Source organism: Mus musculus, chromosome 3 (assembly GCF_000001635.26).
Source record: "Mus musculus strain C57BL/6J chromosome 3, GRCm38.p6 C57BL/6J".
NCBI lineage: Eukaryota > Metazoa > Chordata > Mammalia > Rodentia > Muridae > Mus > Mus musculus.
This window is the reverse complement of record NC_000069.6, coordinates 7,584,442-7,611,605: the sequence shown is the minus strand read 5'-3', so window position 1 is coordinate 7,611,605 and position 27,164 is coordinate 7,584,442. Positions and strand designations below refer to the sequence as shown.

The 27,164-nt window shown below is 37.4% G+C and overlaps 1 protein-coding gene across 4 annotated transcripts in view; it reads left to right on the top strand.

The window, feature by feature from the left end:
* The window catches only part of Il7 (interleukin 7), a 41,733-nt gene that overhangs the window by 2,155 nt on the left and 12,414 nt on the right, over positions 1–27,164 (top strand). For 3 of the 4 annotated variants that reach the window (NM_008371.5, NM_001313888.1, NM_001313890.1), the window contains one exon: positions 7,442–7,575. In NM_008371.5, the coding sequence (NP_032397.1) occupies positions 7,442–7,575 (134 nt within the window). Of the gene's footprint in view, positions 1–7,441; positions 7,576–17,870; positions 17,987–27,164 lie in introns of all 4 variants that reach the window. The other variant, NM_001313889.1, reaches the window with a different exon arrangement.

Genomic DNA, 27,164 nt, shown 5'->3' with positions numbered 1-27,164 from the left:
CATAGAGCCTTGGGAATATGGAGGAAGCCTGAAGATCTATCTGTAAAGGAGAATTAGAAATTTCATCTCAGTGTGTATACTTCTTGAACAAAAATGGAAAGTTCTTTTATAAAACCAATCTCATGGCCCATGGGTATGAAGTACTGTTATCCTGACTCTTGACAGATAATTTTGTTTTTTAATTAATTTATTTTTATTCCTTAATCTTTTTTTTTACAGTACAGACTTTATACCTCTCCTGTTCTGCCCCCCCCCACTGCTCTCCTCCCCATACCTCCTCCCCAGCCCCCACCCCACCCCTGACTCCAAGAGAATGCCCTCATCCCCCATGCCACTAGGCCTCCCCACTCCCTGGGGCTTCAAGTTTCTCAACAGTTAGGTGCCTCTTCTCTCACTGAGGCCAGACCAGGCAGTCCTCTGCTCTATATGTGTTGGGGACAGACAACTTTATAATATGTAGAAATATTTACTTTTTCCCTTGAAATAGGAGCATACGCTGTAGTTTCAGAGCTTGGCCAAGAAGCCCCTTCATGTAGAAGACAATGAATATTTGTACTTCCTCTCACTATCTGTGCATGCAGTTATGTTGTAGGAAGTGTAATTCAGTAGCTAATAGCGGATTCCCTAGACACCTCAACCCGAACATCAAATGCAGCTCCTGAATCCCTAGAAAAATTGTTTTGGAGAATTGTTCTTTGGGCTCCAGATTCTCTACTGTAAACTGCTAGTGACCTGTATATATATATATATATATATATATATGTATCATGAAATGGCTATAAAATTGAATTATTTGTTGAAATAGACTTGGGAAAGGACATTGAAAGAACACTTCTCAAGGAGGATGGGAAAGTCCTCAAGGTCTCAACCCTAGACAAACTGTTCAGGCCACGAAGAAATGCTGACTGACAGTGGAGAAATAGACATCCCCAGAGAGGAGCATACAAATTGTTTATCCAAACAGCCAGCCCTGAAGACATATGTGCAAGTAAGGTTATACAGACTGGGCAGGTTGACTTTATGTATTTAGGGAGATAGATGGATGATAGCTAGCTAGCTAGCTAGAGCACAACACTTAATGAAATAAAAGGTCATGAATTTGAAATAGAGCAAGAAAGGATATATATGAGAGTTTAGGGGAAGAAATTGATTGAGGAAATAAAATAATGATGTTGTAATCTCAAAAACTAAAAGAAACTGATAGATGACAGGATATGATGGACTGAGGAATCCAATTTTATTATGTCCACTTTGACCTCATAACTTAAGCAGTTGAAGATTGTATGTATTATTTGGCTTACATTTAAAACCAACAAGAATTTTTAGACAGCTATCATTCTGGTTTAACCAAATTCCCCACTGAAAACAAATTCTCCAGTTTCAAACCCTGTAAGCGATTTAAAGACAATACTACAAGCCAACACTTGTCTTGTAATGCTTCTACAGTTTGTTTTATCTGTGACCTAATGAAAAGTTCAGTGGAGGCTGAGGAGTGAGCTATAAATCAAAAGTAACAAAATATGGTAAGTGCTGAATTCGGATGCCATTGGGACAAAAGTGTTAAATAAACTTTCAAACCAGAAAAATATTAACTTGTTACGGTGCTTGTATGTGGAAGAAATAACTGTAACCACAGAACAAAGGTCACACTCCTGATGGTGGAGCCAGAAACCCATGGGATCATACATTATCATACATATCATACATTAGAGAGCCTGGAAGGTTTTCATTTTAGAAATCAGGGCCAGGAAGCTGAAATGAAACTCAGCTATTTAGTCAGTTACACAAAATCCTAAATTCTCTATGCTCTAAATCTCCTTGTTTATAATATATATACTATTTATATGTATTATAAAATATTAAGTATATATTATAATATATTAAAATATGTATGGTACTGCTCTGGTCTGTCAGCAGCTACTTTACTTGATTGAAATAGTCTACAAATGAAGGGCTGTATTGTAAAAATAGTATAGAATTGAAAATTTCACGTAACACACACATGTATTATCAAAGCAAGTGTGAAGCAATGAAAAAGTGCTGCCCGGTGAGGTGTAAGGTCACATCATTCTGGGAAGCACATATCTCAGAAGAAAACTGGCAATCTTGGAAAGTATGGCAAATGAACTTATTGAAACAGGAAATGGACTTTGAAATGACTTTTAGATATAGGTGCGAATTAATCTCTTTTCACTAACCATCATAACTTTCTCCTTTGAGTTCAAGTCACATTCCCTGTCTCTTTCATTTGCCTGGTCCCCCCAAAAACATAATTTTTAGGGACCTATAAGGCAAAAGATGAAATAAAAAGCCAGTTTCTACAAAAAATGTAGATGGCTATAATCCAATTGAGTAGTAATTGATACCTGTGTATCCCAGTGAAGGGCAGTCATAGGAGAAGGCTGATGAATGGTATTATGAGAAGGTGCCTTTCAAACAGAATAGCAGCAGATAAGATGTTATCAATTGATTATGGGTATTTAAAAGTGATTGTCATTTTCTCCCCCTCTTGAAGCAGATATAGATCAGATTAGGCCAGATTAAAAGTAGATAAAGGCAGTTTTGTTAGGAATCCCCTCTCTGGTGGGTTCATCCATCTCACAGGTGGAAGTCAGTGAAGTCACACAGCCAGGCTAAAGCATGGGGGTTTTATAGAGCTTAAGCAGGGAGTAGTGATGTGCCAGAAGGAGCTAGGATGGTGTCCATACGTGGTCAAAAACTGAGCCCCTGGTGGGCACTCTGGGGTGTGTTGCAGGAACCCAGGGATGAGACATGGCGACTTATTGGCCTAGAGTTTTTTGTTTTTGTTTTTGTTTTTCCCAAGCAGGGGTTCCGGGTGCAGGCAGGGTTGGGGAAAGGAGGGTAGCTTCCAAGTGGGGTTTCCCTGCTTGTTCAGAATATGAGCAGGAGTTCCAGCCTAACACCCCGACCTCTTGGGGTATAGATACAGCCACACTCTGCTGAAGAGGGACGGGAGAGTTGGGAGCGGGTGGGATCATACTCATCTGCAGGCATGCTGTAGGACCATTCGGTGGTGTGTTACTTAGAAACTTTTATGAATCCGTTCCTGGATGAAGAGAAGGTAGCAAGGTGCTAGGAAGATGTGCATGTGCAAGGTGCTAGGAAGACTGAGGCTAGCCATGTGAAGAGTAACACTGCTAGAGAGAATTGAATGTGTCTTGGTTGTGTTGTGGGAACTCTTTAGACAATTTGCGGAGTGACTCTGTCCAGGTCTCCACAAGGCCAGACTCACTGATGTAAGAGTGGCAGGGACATGCAGATGCCGCCCTTACCAGTCATGAGGATACTTTTAGGGCCATTGAAGCCTATAAGAATCTTATTAAGTTTACAGAGAGAGAGAGAGAGAGAGAGAGAGAGACAGACAGACAGACAGACAGACAGACACAGAGACAGACAGAGACAGAGATTTTAGACATGTTAGACAGTAGACTTATACCTTTTTGTCATAGTACAGGCTTCGGAAACATTAAAATTTGATTATTATTAAAGCTTTGAATTTTGAATTCTTAATATAACAGAAACATAGCTAGGGGAAGAATCTGAAGCATTTTTTTAAAAAAATATATTTTATGTCATTTTTTCTCTTTTGTCTTTTAACCTTTATAACTTGCATTTATTAACTTTAAACATCTTTTATACTATGAAAGAACTTTCTTACATCCTTTGAATTTAAACTTTTATATACTCAGACCACCTATGGGTTTTTCTCTCTTTTTATCCAGATATTGACCATGACTCGTAGGTAGCTGATCATTGAGAGCAGTTATTGCAAAGTGAGTTCCTTTAGATAAAGGAATATTGAAAATTTTATATTGAATTTTTCAGTCTAATAATGAGATAAATTGTATCTAGCCAAAGTAGTGGCATGTCTTGGAGAGTGTCGTTTGAGGACTGATTTTTACACATGAAGAGGACTGGGAAGGTAGCTGAAGTCTTGGATCCTGATGTTAAATGAATCCTCAAACCCACCAGAGTCCTGAGAAGGATCAATTTTATCTGAGTAAGGAGGGAACTGCAAGAGCAAGCAGTTTCTGAGTCTATTAAAAATGACACAGACTTACAGGACTCCCTGGACAGTCAGTCATCCAGGAATTCTCTGTGGTCAGTGGGGCATCCATTTTGGCTATCAGGCCAAGAAAATCTGGCAGACTTTGTGTGTGTGTGTGAATCAAGACTATGAGAAAAAGACTGCCCTACCTTGTCTAGGCAAGTGAATCAGTCAACTTCCCAGTGTCCTACCTGTCCACAGTGTGGCCCATGTGCTGTCAACAGTCGCAGCAAAGGGCTCTTTATAGCGAGCAAGCTTCAGGCAGAAGTTCTTCTGGGCTGTGTTCTTTGGAGGAGATCAGGGGTGCTGTCAAGAGCTGGTGTGTCTCTGTTATGAAAAGCTTTTTCATTAGCCATTTTAAATGCCATATTTTATAGACCTCTGAAGCGTCTGAGGACCATTTGTGTCTCTACAGTATATCTAAATAGACAAACGTTTGTTTTTTGGCTATTCAATTTTTATTTAACTTTGAAAATATAGATAGGAGGCTAAGTAAAACTTATTTTGGTAATTAATCATAATTATAAGTGTAGTTATGAACATATTAAAGAATGTGATTATTTTTGAGGTAACTGATAACTAACTTGTATGTTTTAATAATGTTTAACAGCTTATAATAAATGCTGTATGTTATATTTAACCTGAAGGCAGTGTTAGGACAGAAAAGGCTTAATAAGTTGGAAAAATGTCTCAGTAGCCCTTCATGGGCCTAAGGAAAAAGAGTCGCTGTGGCCCAGGCATAGGTTTAAGGAAGCTGTAGTTACTGGAGGAAATGGAGTGACCATTAAGTTAAGGGGTGTGGGAGAGGCTGATGTGCTCAGTGTATGAGCAATGAGGTCTCCTCACAGGACAGGCTGGACTGTGCAGAGTGGATAGGGTGGACATGGGAGTGAGTGTAGCCTTGCCCCATTGGCGAGGAGAAAAGCCAGGTTACCAGGAGGAAGAGGAGGAGGAGGGGGGGGGGAAGTGGGGGGAGGAGGAGGGCTGCTGAAGCTTTAACAGAGTGCAGGCGAACTGAAAGGAAGGAATCCTGCGGGGTTACAAGAACCAGAGCCATGTGGAACACATAGCAGGCTAAAGAATCGGACTTCAGAATTTAGAATCAAATTTCCAGACAAGTAAGTGATCCATACACACTTTGGGAGGATTAGCATGGTTTGGAGCAACCATTGCAGTTACAAAAGGTTGAGTGTGTCAAAGAGAAGAAGTGGGAAGAGTCTGGGCTCTGTCAATACAGGGGTTTGGGGTTTGGGATCCAGGTCCTTGGAGGCAAGGGGTCTTTTGGAGTGAACATCCTTGCTAGTAGGACGTGAGCCTTAGAACATTGGCTACAGAGGAAGGGACAGGGTGTGGTTCCCAACAAACCTGGCCAGAAGGGATTCAGGCCATTTGCCCGCATACCAAAAGAAATGTTAAGCTTAAGATCCGTGGAGAATTTTAACATCAAGAATGCTCTCTTGTGGCCGTTTACTGAAGCGAGGCCATAGAACAAAGTCTGAGACAGTCCTAATTTGGACAACTTTTGTAGCAGTCACCCCAGGAATGTCTGAGGATCAGGTTTAGACTCCGTGTTGCCCATCTCCTAGACTTGTGGCGACCTATGATACAGTGTCCCACTTGGTAGCCTGGGGTAAAACAGTGAGGAGTAAAGAAACCTTGTAAAGGATATCTCAGAATCCAAATACTAGGCCATGGCTTGGCAGAGGATCTTGGTAAGTTCAAAGTTGATCCTTCAGATGAAGAGAGAAAGGGAGAGAAAGGAGCAGACCCCATGCAGCCATGGTCCCTGCCCGCTGGGCTGCAGGCTCAACTTCTCCCGCATTTTGAACCAAGATGATAGGAATTTTCTCTCCATCCATGAAGCAGATCTAGGGCAGATTTGATGAGATAAAAAGTAGATACAGGCAGGTTTATTAGAAGACAACTCTCAAGTGGGTTCACCGATCTTACACATGGAAGTCAGTCAAGTCCTATATCTGGGCTAAAAAGCAAGGGAGGTTTTATAGAGTTTAGGTGAGGAATGATGCCATGCCAGCTAGGAACTGGGATGGTGTGCATACATGGTCAAAAAATGAGAAAAAAGGAGTGATAGCTCTTTCCTGTGCTTAGCACGATTTAGTTGCCTGTAGTTCTTTTGTCTATAGTTGTAGCTCTGTGAGATTCTGTAATTTCGACCAAGCATACTTTCTTTACATATATATATATATACACTCAGCTGCTAATTTATGGTGGATTTATAAATAAATTTATTTATAAATTTATAATTTATTGCCTTTTTAATACCATGTATAATAGTATGATATATTGCATCCTATGATATCCTTACATTCTTTAAGTTGTTTCCAATGTCAATTCCTTGGGTTTAGAGAAATATTGTTTAGACTTTTAAATAGAGAAGATGCACATAAAATGCTGAACACTGGGATTTTATAACGTTAATTTGGGAAAATCATGGTAAGTATATTTTCAACATAACTGAGTTCAGGGAAAAATGAAAGCAAGATTCATGAAGATATAGGTGGCTTAACGTTTTTATGTACCAGAAGTTTCCATCTTAATTATTTACTCCAAGTGATGATTCCATTTAAAATCTCCTTCCTTTTAATTAAACAGTTCACTCTGATTGGCATGACTTACTTGATGTAGTCATAAACACCAGCTGAGAGGTCTCGAGTCTATTGTGTGAACTTTGCCTAACAGGGAAGGAATTTAAAGAGAGCTATGCTTGAACAGAATCTAGGTCTTTGGGAAAATAGATACACAAAATAATGACATAAGGGAAAGAGTTTGCGAACATGATTTAGGGGGCAAAGTAAAACTCTGTAAAGTCCATCACAAAGAATCGCCATAGTGCAAGCACCAAAAAGGTGACCACACTTCACATTGCTCTTCCAGAAAGAAACAAAAAACAAAAAACAAAACAGGATTTACCTTCATGGGGACCATGGTTTCTGTGTAAATGAACATTCACATGACATCTTTCATGTATGTTAAATGAGATATGACTTTAAGAAACCTTAATAAACTATAGCATACCTATCTTATTGTAGATATGTTTTCTTTCAGGGATGTTTAACATAAATGCAACTACAAAGCTGTCACTCCTCCCCATCGGATACCTCTCAGAAATTTCTGATTTTATCCTAGCTGTTCTGCATAAATGTGGATACAACCTACACACCAAACAAAAAGCCTAATCTTAGCCTGGCTGCTGCACTGCTTTAATTGTGAGAAGTTTCATTGTGTAGCTCCATCCTGTGCCAGTCTTAGAAGTATTTTTAAATTATTAGACATAGATGTTAAATCCCACTGAAACAACCTCATGTAACATGCTGGGCCATCTAACCTCTGCTCATTAATTGCTGGGTTCAGTTTCTTTTAGATATATCTTTGGAATTCCTCCACTGATCCTTGTTCTGCTGCCTGTCACATCATCTGAGTGCCACATTAAAGACAAAGAAGGTAAAGCATATGAGAGTGTACTGATGATCAGCATCGATGAATTGGTACGTGTTGTTTTATTTTTCTTACATTGTCACTTATGGGGAAATTTGGAATATACTTTCAGTATGCAGTTCTATTATCATATATCAATTGTCCTTGCTGACAAGAAAGGAGGCAAGTATGGAATAGAATACAGTGACCGATGAACTATACCCCTTTCATTGGTGGCATTACTCTGTCCTTTAGGGATTCATCATATCCGTTTAGGTCTTGGTTGCATTCTTTTCCAAATAAGTGGAATCCATCATCACTCCCTGTGTTTGTTTCCCTCCTGTTTATCCTATTCATCCTGGAATGTGCTTTACATTAGGAGACAAAAAATAACAGCATATAACGTCTGAAAACTGTGGTGTGAAGTTACACACGGCTACTTTATCTTAATGTGTATAGTTGCATATAAATCCAGGTATATAGTTTTTACTGTATACAGCATATTTTTTTCTCTAAGTTAAGGCTCACTTGTTGAGAATATATCATTTCCTTAAATAATGGGTTTTACATCTTGAATAAGATTTTCAGGATGGATCATTTGAGAAAAGGTACAAAGCTCTCCTTGCCCATTGCAGTTGTAGACATTCGACTCTAGAGGATGTGCTACAGGAGGTGAACCAATGCTTATGCACTGATTGCAGACTTTATTCTCTGTGCTATGAATTATTTTGGATGGGCCATATCAGCATAGTGCCACACTCCATGGATTCACTGCTGTACCCTCCCCCATTTCCTGTTCAACCAGCCCACCCTTCCCCTCCCCCCTGGAATCTTCAGCCTTTGCTTTCCTACTTACTGTCCTTCAAGTGTTTCCTAGAATGATAGGAAGTTGCAATCATGTTCTAAGTCTACCTTTTATTTCCAACTCTTTATTAGGTATTTTCTTCATTTACATTTCAAATGCTATACTGAAAGTCCCCTATTCCCCTCCCCAACCCTGCTCCCCTACCCACCCACTCCCACTTCTTGGCCCTGACCTTTAAAATTGGTTATTTCACTTATATATGTGAGTCAAATTCTTCCTTATAATGTATGCAATATCTTGTTGTCATCTACACATCTTATTTGCTGACGCCTACAAATCTACATCTTTAGAATTTCTCAGCCATCACCATGAGATTCTCTCCAGGTGGTTGTACCTTCCTTTGACTTCTTTCATCAGAGTTCTGTATCCGTCCACATACAGAGGCCATCCATAACTGTTAGACCTGTACTGATACAGCCCAGACATTAGCAGGATTCTGAGTAGTGCTGGTTTTCATTTCAAATTGTAATTATTCATTGTCACTATTATACAGACATTTGGGTTTTGTTTGTTAACCTTGCATCTTGGCAAGCTTTAAAATGATTACTTTGTTCCAGGAGTTTGTTGCTGATGACATGTCTTTGGAGTTTCCACATAGACAATAAAGTAACATGTAAAAATTATAAGGTTGATTTAATACATAATATTATCTTTCCAGTCAGACTGAAGCCTTATGTGACAAAGTCCCTTCCAAATGTTCATAAGACATTGTTTAAGATCCCTCTTCTATATAATTCCATTGAAGAAAATTGATATCTTGGGAAAATGGTTTGCCCCTTGAAGAGGTGTAGTAATGACAAGCGTTTACTGAAACGTGGCACACAAAGTTCTATGCTGTTCGCTAACTGACAGACAGAGAAAAGAGTGCCTACTAAAAAGTTATTTCCTCATTTTATATTTCATGGCATTTGAATATTGAGTACAATATGAACTAACCAGTCCTTCCCACCCCCCACCCCCCCACCCCCGCCCCAGAACTGTGTCTCTAGCTGCATATGTAGCAGAGGATGGCCTGGTCAGTCATCAAAGGGAGGAGAGGCCCTTGGCCCTGTGAAGATTCTATGCCCCAGTACAGGGGAATGCCAGGGCCAGGAAGTAAGAGTGGGTGGGTTGGGGAGCAGGGGGAGAGGGAGAGGATAGAGGATTTTCGGAGGGGAAACTAGGAAAGGGTATAACATTTGAAATGTAAATAAAAAAAAATAACTAATTAAAAAAAAACCTGTCCCAAAAAAACAAATGGATGATAGATAGATAGATAGATAGATAGATAGATAGATAGATACATACATACATACATACATACATACATACATACATAATACATACATACATACATACATAGATGGATAGATAGATAATCAGATTGCTAAATTAAATAAATATTATTATCAGGGGAGAGTAGAGAGATGGCTCATTTAGTCAAGTGCAATGGATGCTTTTCTAGGAGGTTCCTGGTTTGATTGACAGCACCCAAATGGCTAATATCAATCTGTAATTCCCACTCCCTAGGATCCACTACCCTTTTCTAGACCCCCTCAACACAAGACATTGATATGGTACATAGATATAGACTCATAAAAAGCACCAACATCCATAAAATAAAAATAAATAAATCTAAAGGATTATTTATGGCAGAGTCATTTTAAAGAGCCCAAGTCAAATGCATTTAATATAACTAAAATGCATATTTGTTTGCCATCACTATCTAGGTTAGAGTCCATTACTTCAAAAGAAAGTCTGTATTTATTAGTAGTAGCTGCAGCTAGCCATTGATCTTCCTTCTATGTAATTTTCACATTAGTATCTGGTGCTTCTGCATAGTTCTGTGGTATCAGTTGTAATGTCTCCTTTTATATATTTCCTTATATATAATAAATATATATATACTATGAAAAGGGTTATATATAAGTATATAAATTATACAGAATTATAAGGAATATAATTTTTCATTTATTTTATATTTCTGATTTAAGTGATTATTTAGCTCTTCTCTCTTTCGCATAACACTTGTCAAATTTGTTTATTTTCAAAATATTAACTCATTTACTTGACTTTTGGTTTATAGTTTCATTTAATTTTGCTCTAAAGTTTGTTTTCTACTAAAATTTTGCTTTTAATTTTGTTGTTTGGAATCTTTGAGGTGTATTGTTAGGTTGAATATATATATTATATATATATATATATATATATATATATTACTTTTAGTGTATTCATTAAAATTATAAACAAAGAACTAATAAAATGTATCTCATAGATTGTGGTACTTATTACTCTCCATTGATTTCTAACTTAATTTCATTGTGCTCTACAAAGACACAGTGGTTCCCTTAAAAAATATGACTTTTTTACTTGTAACTTAACATATGATCTTTGTTAGACCTGAGGGGTGGAAACATTTCCACAACTGTCTGATTAAGCAAGCTTCATTCAAAGGCAGACAAGGGACCAACCAGATGGCTGACTCACCCTCAACTGGGATTTCAGAGAGCAATGCCTCTGAAATCTTTTGAGGACTCTTATGGGGAAACATCAGGGTTAAGAGCAAAACGCTGTGGGAATAATTGGCTGTTAGACAGGAGGTGATAGCAATGAGTGAAAGAATACACCACATGGGGAATCATCCAGTGAAGTCATCAAAGTTTCTGGTAGGACATATTTTCATAAGGCAAAAGATCAACCACACATCACAGGATCAGGTTAGCAAGACAAAGGGAAGGATTTGCAGTGTGAATTACAAATCCAGGGTTGGTGGAAAACATGGTTTGCAGGATACATTAGGCTTAGGAAACACGAGCATTATTGTAAGTTATGAAGAGTTAATAATAATATATAACAATAAGTCTCTTTAACAACAATGTGATTGTGCCCTGCAAAGATATATGATATGATTCTTTTAAAAAAGAAATACTGGTATTTGATTTTTTTAACCTAACATGTGATCTATCCTGAAGCGTTTTGTGTCCCAAGGAAGAAAACGCATAGTGTGATGCTGTTGGATGAAATGTTTCCCAAATATGTGTTGGGTCCATTTATTCTATAGTGTGATTCAATTCTAATTGTAACTTTCTGATTTTCTGCTTGAACTATTTCCCTGATATGAAAATAAAAAGTCAAAGTCTCTAATTAACTAGCATTGTGGTGAGTCTCTACTGTTGGGTATATAAGTAATTGCTTTATGTATTGGGTAGTTCAGTGTTGGGAATATATGAGTTTTTAATTAATACATATTCTGCTGATTGATTCTTTTATCAAAGTAGTATAACCCTCATGGCTTTTTGGTTCCTTGCATGGTTTATCTTTCTCCAACACTTTCAACTTGTGCTTGTCTTTGCCAATGACTTGGGTTTCCAGTATATAGTTCTACAATTGACTCTTGCCTTTTGTTTCTTCCTTTATTTCACGAATCTGTGTCTTTTGATTAGTGACTTCCATGTGTTTATATTCAAGGTTATTATCTTTACATTTAAGCTTACTTTAATCATTTTGTCATTTTCCTTTTATGCTTCATAAGATATGTCTAGCTATATAGCCAAGCTGTCAATTTATAATCCTCTGGGCTCTGCTTTCAAGTACTGGGATTATAGGTGTGACAAAACAAGTCATTTTACTATTGTCTCTTTGTCTTGTGTGTTCTTCATTTCTTTTTTGATTAATTATCTTATAGCTTGGTGTTTCTCAATTTCCTCAAGGCTTTATTCTTTCTTTTGTATGTGATTCTTCTGCTTATGAATCTGTACAGTCGCTTCCATCCTTGCTTCCTGTGAAGGACACTAGTCTGCTGTTGGTAGATTCTGCCAGTTTTTGCTTTTCTATAAAGGACTTATTTCTCCTTCATTTACAGATGATAGAGTTGATGCATAGCAGTCTTGGTTGCCTGTTGTTTTCTCAGTTTTAATCTTTCCTTCTATTTCCTTATAGCATATATGACTTTTTTGGAAAATCTGCTGTCAGCCTAATCGTGTTTTGGTTTATTGTGACATTTTACCTGCACTATTTTTTAATTCTATGTGTCTCATACTTTCACATTTTTCATACAAAAATATACAGGAGAATCCCTTTTTTGAATGAGTCTAGTCAAGGTCCTTTGAGCTTCTCAGATCCAGCTGCCTGAGTCCACATTGGAAGATGTGAAAACTCTTTGGTTTTCATATTATTAAATGATGTCTTCGTGCTTTCTGTGTATGTGATCTCCTAGAACCTCTGTGACACAAATTGTTTTCTTAATGTTATCTTGAATATTGTAATATTTACTTATACTTTATTTGTCCTTTTTATTGCTTTCATTTTTTTCTGTGGTTTTCTTTATTCTGTCTTCCAAGTTTAGAGATTTATGTTTATGGTGCTCTCTAGGTTTCTTTAAATTTAAGGCAGAAGAAATCTTAAAACTCCTAAGATTTCTAATGACTTGATATTTCTTTTCTCATTTCATTGTGTCACCTATCCACATCCTCTTGTATTTCACTGAGATTCTTTAACTTCCTTATTTTGATATTTTACATGTAGTTTATATAGATTTTCTTCTAATTGGGATCTATTCCTAAAGAAAAAAAAACCTCTTCTCATTGAAGTCATCCAAACTATAGTTTCTTGGCTTTTTATGATCCTTAGGTCCCTACAGTGATGTCTGCATATGTAATAAAATACTTACTTTATTGAGTATTTTCTGCGTGAGAATAATGTTTTCATTTAAATAAGTATGGTATCAGTTGATCCTTTGCCCGAGTCCAGATGATGTTACAAGTTCAATGTCCATATGATTTCTTTAGGTATCACCAACATCAAAAAGTCTATGAGTACCTTAATGGTATAAATTGAAGAGATTCATGATTGAAGTGCTTCATCTTTTCAGATAATATAAACTTCTAACTGTATATCCCAGACCTACAGAACTAAGCGCTCTGGCCCTTTGATACGTGATGGCAGCAGTCATGGTCTTGTTGGTGCATGATCTGTAGAACTATCTCCAGGTTCTATAAGACAAGAAATGGCAAGTGTTGTGGACATACTCATATCTCTGAAGTTTCAGGAAATAGAAAATTATCTTCTCTAGTTTCTATAGAAGGAACATTTTGATGTTTTTGTGTGTGATACTGGCAAATGCAGTCTTTGGGTTACAAAACAAGAAGGGTTCCTTTTAAGAAACACATGCGACAAGCACAAGTGTTTGCACAATCAGTTTTGGTCAAAGTAGATCGACCATGGGAGAGATTGTCTTTAGGTTTTATGGGAAGAAGTGTAAATAAAACAACAAGTTGTGATGCTGGTGGCTGGCGTCAAGAAGGTTTAGATATTTGATACTTGTGGGTATAGCTCAGAAAATATCCGTAATGCTGAGACTTGTGACATCCTTGCCATATAGCATGTGTGTGTGCACTCACACACACACACACACACACACACACACACACACACACACACACACACACAAACCTTCCCAAGTTCATATTACATACGTATTGATCGTATAAGCTTCAAACCCTAGGCCATTAATTGAAGAAGAGAACTTTAATACATTAAAGGATGAATAAAATAGTGATGGAGTTTGTAGGTCACAGTTCTGGGACTGCAAAATGTGGATGGGATTGTTGAAGTGTCTTTCAAATCAAATGAAAGCAATTTATTGGACTTGTGGGATTCTGAAACTTTCGGATGCTTAGAGATCTGTTGTCTGTCCTGCAAAATACAACAGCACCATTGCTCTGATGGGGTCATAGGCTCTCATACCATCCCCTAGTTATGGCATGTATCAAATTTTAAGCTCTGTATCAAATTAGAAGGACAGTTGACCTCTCTGGCTCATTCCTGATTTTAAAGAAAATGCTCTATTTATCTGCACTTAATATATGATGATTAAAAGTTTATTGTAGACTTTTCATTAACAGGAAGTTTTTGATATGACTAACTTTACAGTCTTCTATAACAGTATATTATCCATTAAAACCACTTTGTTTAATTCTAACTTGTATGATTACACTATTTAATTCTTTGTCATCATAACAGACTTCTGGTTATATTTAAAAATAGCATGACTACTACAAACAGCCGCTGTCTAAGAATGGTTTGATCTAATTACTGTCGATAAATAATTGTCTTGATGTTATACATTATGATCTAATGGTTGATGCAGTTGTAACTTATGTCTTTGCCTCTATTTTTCTTCTGGTAATCTTAACAGATTGAATCTTATTCTTTGAACTTATAGATTTAAAATAGCTTTTTATCCGCAGTTTTCCTATGAACTCAAAATAGCAATTCAAATATGATTAGAAATTTCTAGTTACCTGTACTGTATATATTAGTGAACTAATTATCGCTATTGTTCTCTTCTTGTGTTTACTGTATGCTAGTTAATTCATTAGCATTTGACCTAACATTGACTCCTGACCTCCTGGATCAGCCTTAATACTCCACTCTTCTTCCTCTCACGCATCATCAAATTCCACAGCTTAGTACATTTCCTTATCGTTTCTTTCTCCAATAAATTATCAGGAAAGGTAACCTCCCCATCTCCCCAAGACTTGTTCCACAGCAGTACTGGCTCACTCCCACCCTCTGCTGTGCATCCTCTTTCTGACATTTGAGTTATCTTTCCTAAATTCAGACAGGGTCCTGTCTCTCTTTTGGAAGAAAACACTCCATTGTATTTAACAACTCTTTCAAACTCTGGCTTCAACCTTGCATTTGATTGATTTTCTCACAGAGTGGTTAAAGAAACTATTACTTAAAAATATGCCTAAATATGGATAGCAAGATAGGATAGATAAAACCATTAAACTAATAATAATGAAGAAGAAGAAGAAGAAGAAGAAGAAGAAGAAGAAGAAGAAGAAGAAGAAGAAGAAGAAGAAGAAGAAGAAGAAGAAGAAAAAGAAGAAGAGGGAGAGGGAGAAGAAGAGGAAGAGGAAGCAGCAGCAGCAGCAGCTCCCACCTAGATGCCTGAGTTCAGTTTATGGAATTCATATAAAGATAGAAGAGGATCAGTTCTACTAAGTTGTCCTCTGGCCTTCACACATTATATGCTCAAATATATAATGATAAATTTGAAAACATTAAAATTCTGAATATACTATGCTTAATGATTACAAATAAGACACAAAAATTTAAATCCACCACAACAGAAATTAAATTGTATTATAGACTATACTATAAAACATTCCCTGTATTTAAATATAAGAACATGAGTGTATACATTATCATTTAAGAAAATAAGTTGCCTTTTAAGATTTTTTTTTACAATTGTTTGTTAAAACAAAACAAAATATACCAACTAAAGGGCAAATCAGGCTGTAGAGATGCTCCTGGTTAAGAACAAATACTTAGGATATTGAACATTTCTTTAGATATTTCTTGGCCATTCAGTATTCCTCAGTTGAAAATTCTTTGTCTAGCTCTGTACCCATTTTTAATAGGGTAATTTGATTCTCTGGAGTCTAACTTCTTGAGTTCTTTGTACATATTGAATATTAGCCCTCTATTGGATATAGGATTGGTAAAGATCTTTTCCCAATCTGTTGGTTGCCCTTTTGTCCTATTGACAGTGTTCTTTGCCTTACAGAAGCTTTGAAATTTTATGAGGTCCCATTTGTCAATTCTTGATCTTAGGGCTTAAGCCATTGGTGTTCTGTTCAGGAAATTTTCCCATGTGCCCATTTGTTAGAGGTTCTTCCTCACTTTCTCTTTTATTAGTGTCAGTGTATCTGGTTTTATGTGGAGGTCCTTGGTCCACTTGGATTTCAGCTTTGTACAAGTTGATGAGAATGGATCAATTTGTATTCTTCTACATGTTGGCCTCCAGTTGAACCAGCACCATTTGATGAAAATGCTGTCTTCTTTCCACTGGATGGTTTTAGCTCCTCTGTCAAAGATCAAGTGACCATAGCTATGTAGGTTTATTTCCGGGTTTTCAATTCTATTCCATTGATCTTCCTACCTGTCTCTGTACCAATATCATACATTTCTTATTACTATTGCTCTGTAATACAGCTTGAGATCAGGGACAGTGATTCCCCCAAAAGTTCTTTTATTGTTGAGAATAGTTTTCATTATCCTGAGTTTTTGTTATTCCAAATGAATTTGCAAATTGGTCTTTCTAACTCAATGAAGGAGTGAGTTGGAACTTTGATGGGGATTGCACTGAATCTGTAGATTGCTTTTGGCAAGATAACCATTTTTACTATACTGATCCTGCCAACATCCTTAGCCACCAGGGAAATGCAAATCAAAACAATCCTGAGATTCTACCTCACACCAGTCAAAATGGCTAAGATCAAAAATTCAGGGCCAGGGGTAGTGGCGCACGCATTTAATCCCCGCACTGAGGAGGCAGAGGCAAGCAGATTTCTGAGTTCGAGGCCATCCTGGTCTACAAAGTGAGTTCCAGGACAGTCGGATATACAGAGAAACCCTGTCTTTAAAAAAATCAATCAATCAAACAAACAAACAAACAAACAAAAAATCAGGTGACAGCAGATGCTGGTGAGGATGTAGAGAAAGAGGAATGGTCTTCCATTTTTGGTGGGATAGCAGGCTGGTACAACCACTCTGGCAATCAGTCTGGCAGTTCCTCAGAAAATTGGGCATAGTACTACCTGAGTTCCAAGCTATACCACTCCTGGTCATTCATATGTGTGTGTGTGTATATATATATATATACATATATATATACCCAAAAGATTCTCCAACATATGACAAGAACACATGCTTCACTTCATGTTCATAGAAGTCTTATTTATAGTAGCCAGAAGCTGGAAATAACCCAGATATTCAACAGAGGAATGGATACAGAAAATGTGGTACATTTACACAATGGAATACTATCAGCTATTAAAAACAATGAATTCATGAAATTCTGAGGCAAATGGGTGGAACTAGAAAATATCCTGAGTGAGGTAACATAATCACAAAAGAGCACACTTGGTATGTACTCCATGATAAGTGGGCAAAAACTCGGAATACCCAAGATACAATTCACAGACCGTATGAAGCTTAAGAAAAAGGAAGACCTAAGTGTGCATGCTTCTGCTTCTCATAGAAATGGAACAAAATACTTACGGGAGCAAATTCAGAGGGAAAGTGTGGAGCAGAGACTGAAGGGAAGGCCATTCAAAGACTGTCTTACCTGGGAATCCATCCCATCTACAGTCACTAAACCCAGACACTATTGTGGATGCCAAGAAATGCATGCTGAAAGGAGCGTGATATGGCTGTCTCCTGAGAGGCTCTGCCAGAGCCTGACGAATACAGACGCAGATGCTTACAGCCAACCATTGGACTGAGCACAGGTTCCCCAATGGATGAGTTAGAGAAAGGACTAAAGGAGCTGAAGGGGTTTGCAACCCCATAGGGAGGATAACAATATCAAACCGAGAGAAGGGAAGGAGTATCTGAGAATCTCTAATCATAAATACTTAAATATAATTTCAAAAAAAAGAGAAACTGGCAGTTCAAATTTTAGCCATATAAGATAAACTCTGTAAATCTCTCTTCTCTTTTGGAACACAGCTATTTTCCTGAGATGATGTAATTTCCAAGGAGGAATTTGATGGGAAGAATGACTTTAAGAATGCTCTCACTTGGGAGAGAGTTTACACCCAACTGACCATGGATCTCACCACAGGGTGGGTACGGCCACACCTCAAGACTCTTGTGACAGAAAAACAAAGAAACAAAACAGTCAATACAGCAGATGTGAAGAGCAGGTTGGATGATGAGGAAAGCTGTTCTTGCATACCTGCTCTCCATTTTACCTCAAAATAAAAACTATGAGGATTAGAGATTGAGAAAGAGTGAGAGAACAAGAGCAAGAGGGAGAGAGCGAGAGTAGGAGGGGAGAGGGAGCGGGTAAGTGGGAAAGGAAAACAGAGCAATGAGAGCAAAGAAAATCCAATGACAAGAGAAATGCAGGGGTACAGTGCTAGGTCAGTTTGTTGCCCTTAGAGTCACTTTTTTCTCCTACCACTATGTCAATTAATTAATTTTCCTCGTGACTTTTACTGCTGTCCAGAATTACTTACTCGTGAATGCAAATTCTGCCTGGTTAGTCACAACGCGCCTCAGCATCAAGGATTTCTTCTTCACCAATATATACTGACTGAATTAAATATGGGATACACTTTGATCCCTTACATTCAAGTATATAAACCATTTATGATGACTCTGTAAATATACTAAGGTATATGAGTGCTGAGTTGCCATTTTTTCCAGTGATCATCTCAAAGTAACAAGGTGGGTGGTTTATAAACAGTGGCAAGGAAAACATGGTATCATCAGCATGGAGAGAGCCCTTTCTACTCACTGTGGAGTACAAGAGAGCCTTTTGAGGCCTCTTTTATAAGATCCATTGATATAACTCGATTGATATAACTCCATTCATGACAGCTCCATCCTCATGACGTAACTGCCTTCCAGAGCTCCTGCCTCATCACACTGAGAATGAAGATAGCAACCATTAAGTCTGGGTTCACACAAACTTTGAGAACATAACAGAGACAGTATAAAGTCATTATAGCACTTATATTCTTTACATATTTTTATATACCATAGAAGCCACTGAGTATAATAATGGCTTGTCCTAACTGTTGGCTGTGTGTTTTCAGTGTGACTGTAGTAGCTTGCTTATTGTTGTCGTTGAGTATAATAATGGCTTGTCCTAACTGTTGGCTGTGTGTTTTCAGTGTGACTATAGTAGCTTGCTTATTGTTGTTGTTGAGTATAATAATGGCTTGTCCTAACTGTTGGCTGTGTGTTTTCAGTGTGACTATAGTAGCTTGCTTATTGTTGTCGTTGAGTATAATAATGGCTTGTCCTAACTGTTGGCTGTGTGTTTTCGGTGTGACTATAGTAGCTTGCTTATTGTTATCGTTGAGTATAATAATGGCTTGTCCTAACTGTTGGCTGTGTGTTTTCAGTGTGACTGTAGTAGCTTGCTTATTGTTGTTGTTGAGTATAATAATGGCTTGTCCTAACTGTTGGCTGTGTGTTTTCAGTGTGACTATAGTAGCTTGCTTATTGTTGTCGTTGAGTATAATAATGGCTTGTCCTAACTGTTGGCTGTGTGTTTTCAGTGTGACTATAGTAGCTTGCTTATTGTTGTTGTTGAGTATAATAACGGCTTGTCCTAACTTGGCTGTGTGTTTTCGGTGTGACTGTAGTAGCTTGCTTATTGTTGTCGTTGAGTATAATAATGGCTTGTCCTAACTGTTGGCTGTGTGTTTTCAGTGTGACTGTAGTAGCTTGCTTATTGTTGTTGTTGAGTATAATAACGGCTTGTCCTATAGTAGCTTGCTTATTGTTGTTGGACAAAGCTGTAGAGTAATGCATCTCTTCCTCACGCAGCAGCTTAACCTATCAAACCGGATTGTGTTGCTTTACATCACATCTCCGTTTAGAAATGAGTACGTGTTCTACAGGAGACTGTCTCACTTGTGCCTCCCAGAGTTGTTGAACACAATCAACCTGTATTGGCTTTTCCCTTTGTGTCATTAATAATAATAAAAGAACCCAGAAAGGTTCCAGAATATATCTCATTAGTAGAGCACTGTGTTAAAACCTGAAAGATCTTAGGTTTATCACTTTGTAATGCATACAGATACACACACACACACTCACTCACACACACACACACACACACACACACACACACACACACAAGAGAGAGATGGGGGAGAAGGGAGGAAGGGAAGGAGAAAATGGGCAGGAGTTGAAATCAATATAGAAAGTTTGGCTTGGTTGTAAACAGCCATAAAGTAAACCAAATAAGCAGAAACGGTTACAAGTTCCTCTGTGGCACATTTTAATTCCTGTTAGGTTGCCACTTTAACATCGTGTGCATCTATTACTGCATATTAACCTTAAAACTGATGAGTTATTAGCATCTCATAAAAGCCAACAAGGGGTCTCATCAGTTTTTCTAGACCTCCTGAAAATCCTGTTACTTAGCGGTTTGCTTAATTATACACTTATTAACACAGCATCTACTAGTTGTAATCTGCCAAGGGAAGGATGAATTGTGTGTTCTATGCTGAACTGCAGTGACTAGATGGGGAGAATAGGATTCTGAAGGATGTACTTTGTGTTTTTGTGAACATAAACTGTTAAATAATGCACTCAGCTCTACAAAACACTGGTCTGTCATCCTGAGTCTGAGGCCAGTGATGTTAACAGTTTTAAAGGAGAGGTTAGTCTCTTAAAGAAATAATCACAACACAACGGGGTAGTTATATTTTTAAGTGTTGAAGGTACCAACTCATTTGATCTGCGTGTTTAGTGTTTATACCTAAAAGTGAATGAACCCTGAGTAAGGACAGAAAATGTAGATGCTAAGTCTGAGGAAGTGAATTCGATTTTGTAAGGTCAAGTAATACAGAGTGGATAATTTTAGGGGCAGAGTGGTCGATGGAGATGTGTATGTGGGAAGAAACTAACAGGGAAAGCCTACTGACGAGGTATGTCAACATTCACATTTGAACCTAGACTGATCGCAGTATGTTAGCAGAGAGCCATAGTAAAACCGACAAATGGTAGCAGGTGTGCTTTGGACCTCTGGGGATATGTGATTGGCAATATTGTTACTTCTATAGAAAAATGTGCTACAGTTGAAAATAAGAAGCACAGTCTTACAGGAGATACAACTAAGTAGAGTACAGAAACTTCTCTGAGCTCCGGGAGGGCATTGTCCCAACACCTGGAGAGAAAGAGAAGAAGGCTTTTCTAGGTCTAAGCGTGAAGTGAATGCTCTAGTCACAACAGGATTCAAGTTTGCCTTAGTGAGGGACGCTTCTTCCACCCTCTTTTACATAAGCCTCCTTTATTATCAAGACTTGTTTTCCTTATACTTGGCCAGTGGGTGTCCTCTGCCAGTGCCTTTGAGAACTCTTGTGTAGCTAATAAACTTGTGCTTTAGTAGTTACTTTATCAAAGCTATACTAATTTTATTAGTTTGAAATCCACACCTGTGGAAACATTAAACATTGTTTGCTGCTTTCTTTTTTCTATATTCTTAAAAAGTTGGATCCAGCCAGATGAGTGATTCTTATGTAGCTTTTGATCATATAGTGGTAATATCTATGCTTATTTGATTTTCAATTAATGCAGATTGTTTGCATAAGCTACAGATTCATTGGTCATTATTAGTTCTAAGGACAGTGATAGAGAAATGCAATTTACAAAGAAAAGTTTTCTATACACGCTGATGATTATCGTGAGCAGTGTCTAGAGGGTCATTTGTAATGGCACAATAGATAATACATGAACCTGCAAATCACTTGCTAGCTATGTGGTAGGACAAATGAATTCATCTTTCTGAACATGCAAAATTTTTTTTATTTTATAGAATTCACAAACAGGTCTTTATTAATTACTGTCTTCAAATTTTAATTTAGCCATTATTTCTTTTAATAAAATACTACATAGAACTCCAGTGAAGTCCTAAGCTGTAACTGGCCTCAAACTTCATGGATGTGTGTGTATGTGTGTGTGTGTGTGTGTGTGTGTGTGTGTGTGTGTGTGTGTGTGTGTGAAAACCACTGCTATGAGCTAACCTTTCACTTTACACAAGATATTCAAACCAGGCTCCCTCAGGTCAACCCAACCTCAGAAGAGAAACATTGAACTGGTGGTAAAAACATTTGAGTCAGAGACTCTGCTATGCCATTATCAGTCTTTAAACAAATCATCTAATTCTTCCAGAGCCTCAATTTTCTCATTCATAATTAGACTTTTGATTTGCATAATTTCTAGGGTCTATTCTTACTATAAAATTACTTAATTCCGATAGCATAATTAATTTTAGGTCTCTGTTCTGTTTCACTGATATAGAACTAGTCTACTTAGAAGACTCTGAGAGGGATACTCAAGAAGACAAATATAATAATACCCTTCTACATACCAGAGAAGTTTATGCACATTTCATAGTCTGTTGCACTGTATCAAGTGCAGGTGGCTTTGTGGCCAGGTTTCCAATAAAATATGGGGTGAGTCTGTTTTTGATATGAACATTGCTTTCCAAGGAAATCTGCCAATTGTTGAATCATATAATTCGTGCAACAATCTTTCTTATCACCAGTGTTACATAAGCACAGCTTTACTAACACAAAGTAAGGAAACAGTACAATGTATATTGAAGTTGCATCAGTAGTAGAGCTGGGAAGTCAGCCTATGTAGAGAACATACATTCATATCTAGGAAACTGGATCCAGTGCAGATGCAATCTGTGCAAAGTGAGTTTAATAGCCTATATATATATATGGATTGCCTTTTTGTGAGATCTTTCTTTCTTTTGTACTTAATATTAGTTTTTCTAGCAAATTTTACTAATTGACTTTTTATGCTGCAACTCATCAAACAGATTGCATTGAGGTATCTTCATGAGCAAAACCCAACCATTTCAATATTTGTTATGTAACTGGTTTTCTTCATAAAGCATTTGGTGGGGCACCTTCGTAATAATATTCTGAAATACTGTACTTGAGACTACAGTATTGTGAAGGTTCTTTCTGGAAGGGCTGTCTTTGAATTTTCCCTCTGAAATTTTCTATAGTAAATTTCCATCAATACTAATTACTAAAACTTTTACTTTTCTATTTCGTCTACTGTTTTATATGCAATTGACACACACAATATAAGCCATGTTGCCTTAGGAGTATACACTAAATGAGCAGAATGGCAAGCCCAGGTCTCTTGTGCTTTTCTTGGCCACAAGAAGTAAGAGGCTAATAAAATTATCTCTTTGTTTATTTAAAATTTTTTATTTAAGCTATTTACTACAATGTAGCGCACATTAAAAGTTCTACATAAATTTCAGTAGGATACATTTTAAGAGTATTTAATCGTACATAAGTGTGCTTAATTGAATATGTTTTGGTTTTTTGCATATCAGAAAAGTTATTATTCATGTTCATAATGAGGAAATAATTGCAGAAAAGCTGCAGTTCCTGTTTCCAGATAGTTCCTTTGTTAACTTTGTTAAGTATAGGGCAGCCTAAGGAAAGACTGGGAATAAAAGATTTCATAGACATTGCCTTAGCTTTTACAAATGCCTGTGATTTGTTACCTTTGAAAAGTTGGTCATTGATAATTTGTAATGAGATATACAAATATTGGATATATTGAACATACTTCAGCACATAAATGTCTGGGTTTTTGCCATTTTTGTTTTAGGCAGATATCATAGAACATGGCTTACAATTTGGGCATTGATTATCATATAATTTACTTGCCAATGGCTGTTCCAAACTGAAGCATGCCTGTCTGTTTAATAAGATATTGCCAGATTGAAGCAATAGCTTTTAATCGACTCTCACCATTGAAAATTTCCAGCAAGGCAGAATTATTGCAAACAATAATTTGTTCTTCCTCTTCCTCTCTTCTTCTCAAGATTCATGTTTACCCATCACTGAATTTGCTTTTCAGACAAAGTAAATAAGTACGATTTTCAGAAGTGCATTTCTGAATATTGCTGAGTATTACCTAAACAAGATTATCATTACAAAGAACTTCTTAGACCAAATTGTCACCTACCTGGTGCAATAACTTCTCAGTAGTCGTTCCAGAATGCAGGATTAACTCCTTATCTGGACACATGAGAAACAATTTGTAGTTTGCTTACCCCAATTTTCACCTTGTAATGACTCCTCCTTCGTAACAGTATAATTAAAGAGCATTAGCTTCTATTTCCTGATCGAACTTTGGGACCACAGTGCCTTTACTTTGCTTTTTTCTTCTGGGATTCCTGCCTCCACTGTTCTTTTCCTATCAGTCACATAACTATCTAGTATTAAGCTCTTTTAAATGCCACTCAAAATTTAATAGTTTTAGCATTTTTATATTATTATGAACACATGTGTTGCTCTAAATTATTGACTTATATGTACATAAAATATATTAAAGTCAATATATTCACTGGTAAATAAATAAAAACTATCACCAATATGTGAATGGGACTAAGATTTAGATATATTTTATACTTTATAACTCTTCAATTACCTCAGCTCATTAAAACTTTTGAATAAAGTTCATTTGCATAAAGATGGCATAGTTAGTAACATTTAAGCGTGTAAGCCACCTAATTTGGATGTTAGCTTTTTTTCATTATTTTATTTATTTACATTTTAAATGCTGTCCCCCTTTCCAGTCTCCTCTCTACAAACCTCCATCCCATCCCCCTCCTTTTTATATCTAAGAGGGTGCTCCCCCACTCCATTCTAGCCTCACCTCTCTAGCATCCCCCTACACTGGTCCAACAGGACCAAAGGTCTCCCCTCCCACTGATTCCAGGCAAGGCAATCCTTTGCTACATATGTAGCTGGAGCCATAGACTCATCTATATCCATGGGACTCTTTGGTTGCTAGTATAGTCCCTGGCAGCTTTTGGGACTCCAGTTAGTTGATATTATTCTCCTGTGGGTTGCAGTCACCTTCAGCTCCTTCAGTCTTTCCCCCAATTCTTCCACTGTGGTCTCCAGGCTCAGTCTAACGGTTCGCTATAAGTCTATGCATCTGTCAGCTGCTGACAGAGCCTCTCAGAGTACAGTATACCAGGCTTGTGTCAGCAAGTGCTTCTTGGCATCAGCAATAGTGTCAGGGTTTGCTGTCTGCACATGGGATGGATTCTAAGGTGAGTCAGTTTCTGTGTAGCTGCTCGTTCAGTCTCTGCCCCATTTTGCCTATAAGATTTGTTGATGGAGGTTAGCTTTTAAGACATGCTATTCAATTCTTATAACCACTGAGGTCAGGAATTTCGTAAGGGCGAGAAGGGGCCAGGAGAGGACCTCCTAAGGAAGTGGAAACAGAATACTACTATGGAGAAACTAGAATAGGATTGAACGGGGGTGGCAGTGGAATAAAAGGGTAAAGGAGGAATAATAGGAGGGACAACTCACACTAACGGATATCTGAAAATAACACATGGAAACCTGCTAGTGTAGAATTTTCCCAAATATATGCATATATGAAAGAAATCTAAATGGAGTCATTAATATTAGGAGATATTGTATCCCAACTAGATAACTCAATGCAACAAGTAAAACTTCCAGTGTCAGGAATGGGTTACATCTGCTACATCTTCTTGAGTCGTCATTAGACAAGGGGCCTATGGAAACCCCCAGACATCACAGACTATTTCCAAGGCTATTTATTGTTTGCTCTTCATCCACTGATCATAAAGCCCTATTGCAGAAGACAACACTTACATATCTCATTAAACACTAAGAAGTTGAGCTGGAGTATAGAGAGAAGCTTCACTTCTATCAAGTAGCATTCATGGTACTGGAAGATACTCTGTACATTACTAGAGAAAAAAAGGTAACTATCGACCCAATCATAAACCCTGCTACCTAAAAGAGTGATCTGCTGGTAATGTATGATATGGTACAATAGAAGCACAAATATTATGGGATTAACCAACTACTTTCTGGTTTGATTTAAGACCTGCTCCATAAGACGAAACCCATGTTTGACACTGCTAAAGTACCCAAGAATTTCAGACTAAATATGCCATGAGTCTAGGGGAAAACCAAATATTATTATTCTGCTAAAAGAAAACTGTTGTGGGTTGTTCTTTTCCTATGTATTGTAATGCTAAATACCAGCCCCAAAATCTGATTGCCCCCAGGGATGAAGAAATCCTCACTTACACCAAGTTATGCTATGTATGGAACTTTGCTCCTTAATTTAAATCTATTGGTTAAATAAAAATGCCAACAGCCAATATCTGTGCAGAAGAGAGATAGGCATAGTTTTAGTTCCTGTGCTAGGGGTCTGAGGCAGGACCAAGATAGGGAGGAGAGAGGAGATAGAGAGAGAAGAAGATGCCATGGGTAAAGGATCATAAGAATTGGCCATGAAGACTAACCAGTTGGAATAGGAATGTTCCAGGCAGAACATGGCAAGTCACATATAAGTTATTTGAAGAGAAGTAAACATAATAGCACAGAGGGTAAATTCTGCCCAGCTCTAGTGCTTTAACGGCTTCCTTTAAATAAAAAAAGTTTTGTGTCTTTTATCTGGGAACTGAATGATCAAAAGTGGGGTAGAAACCCCTGATTGAGATTAAATATTTACTACAACAGAACATATCAATAAAATGACTCCTAATGACATTTTCTCATAACCATTTGGTATTTTCCAAACAAAGAACCAGTCCTTCTTTTCTTCAAATATAAATTTACTAATTTGGGTTACTTATAAGTTTTCTTATAAAAATCTGTATCCAGAGTGTATCCTTTATTATGTCTAGATTCAATGTTTGTAGGCTTTCAGGCCTTTAGGCACTTGAGTGATAACCTGCTACTTTGTACATGTGTGTGCATGTGTGTGTTTGAGTGCACACACGTGCATACATATGTGTTTGTATGTGCCTGTGTGTATGTGTTTGTATGTGCATGTATCTGTATTTGCACATATGTGTTTGTATATGTATCTGTGCATATGTGTATGCATGTGTGTGTGCTCATGTGTTTGTGCATGTTTGTATGTGTGTGCATGTGCGAGTGTTTGTGTGGGTGTGCAGTGTATGTGTTTACTTCCTCAATGTGCTATTTATGTTATCCTTGCTTATTATAAACACATTTTTTGAAACAGGGTTTCATCTAGCCCTAGCTGGACTCTAATGTGTTATATAGTTAAAGATGAATTTAACTTTTGATTTTCCTTCCTCCATTAATGAATTGCTGGGATTATGGACATTTGACAACATGCAATATTTATCAGTGTTTGTCAATATTTGGGGGTTGTACCTCCCATTTCATTTTCATAAAAAAACTTTAAATAACAAAATTAATTTTAAGATCAATATTAATT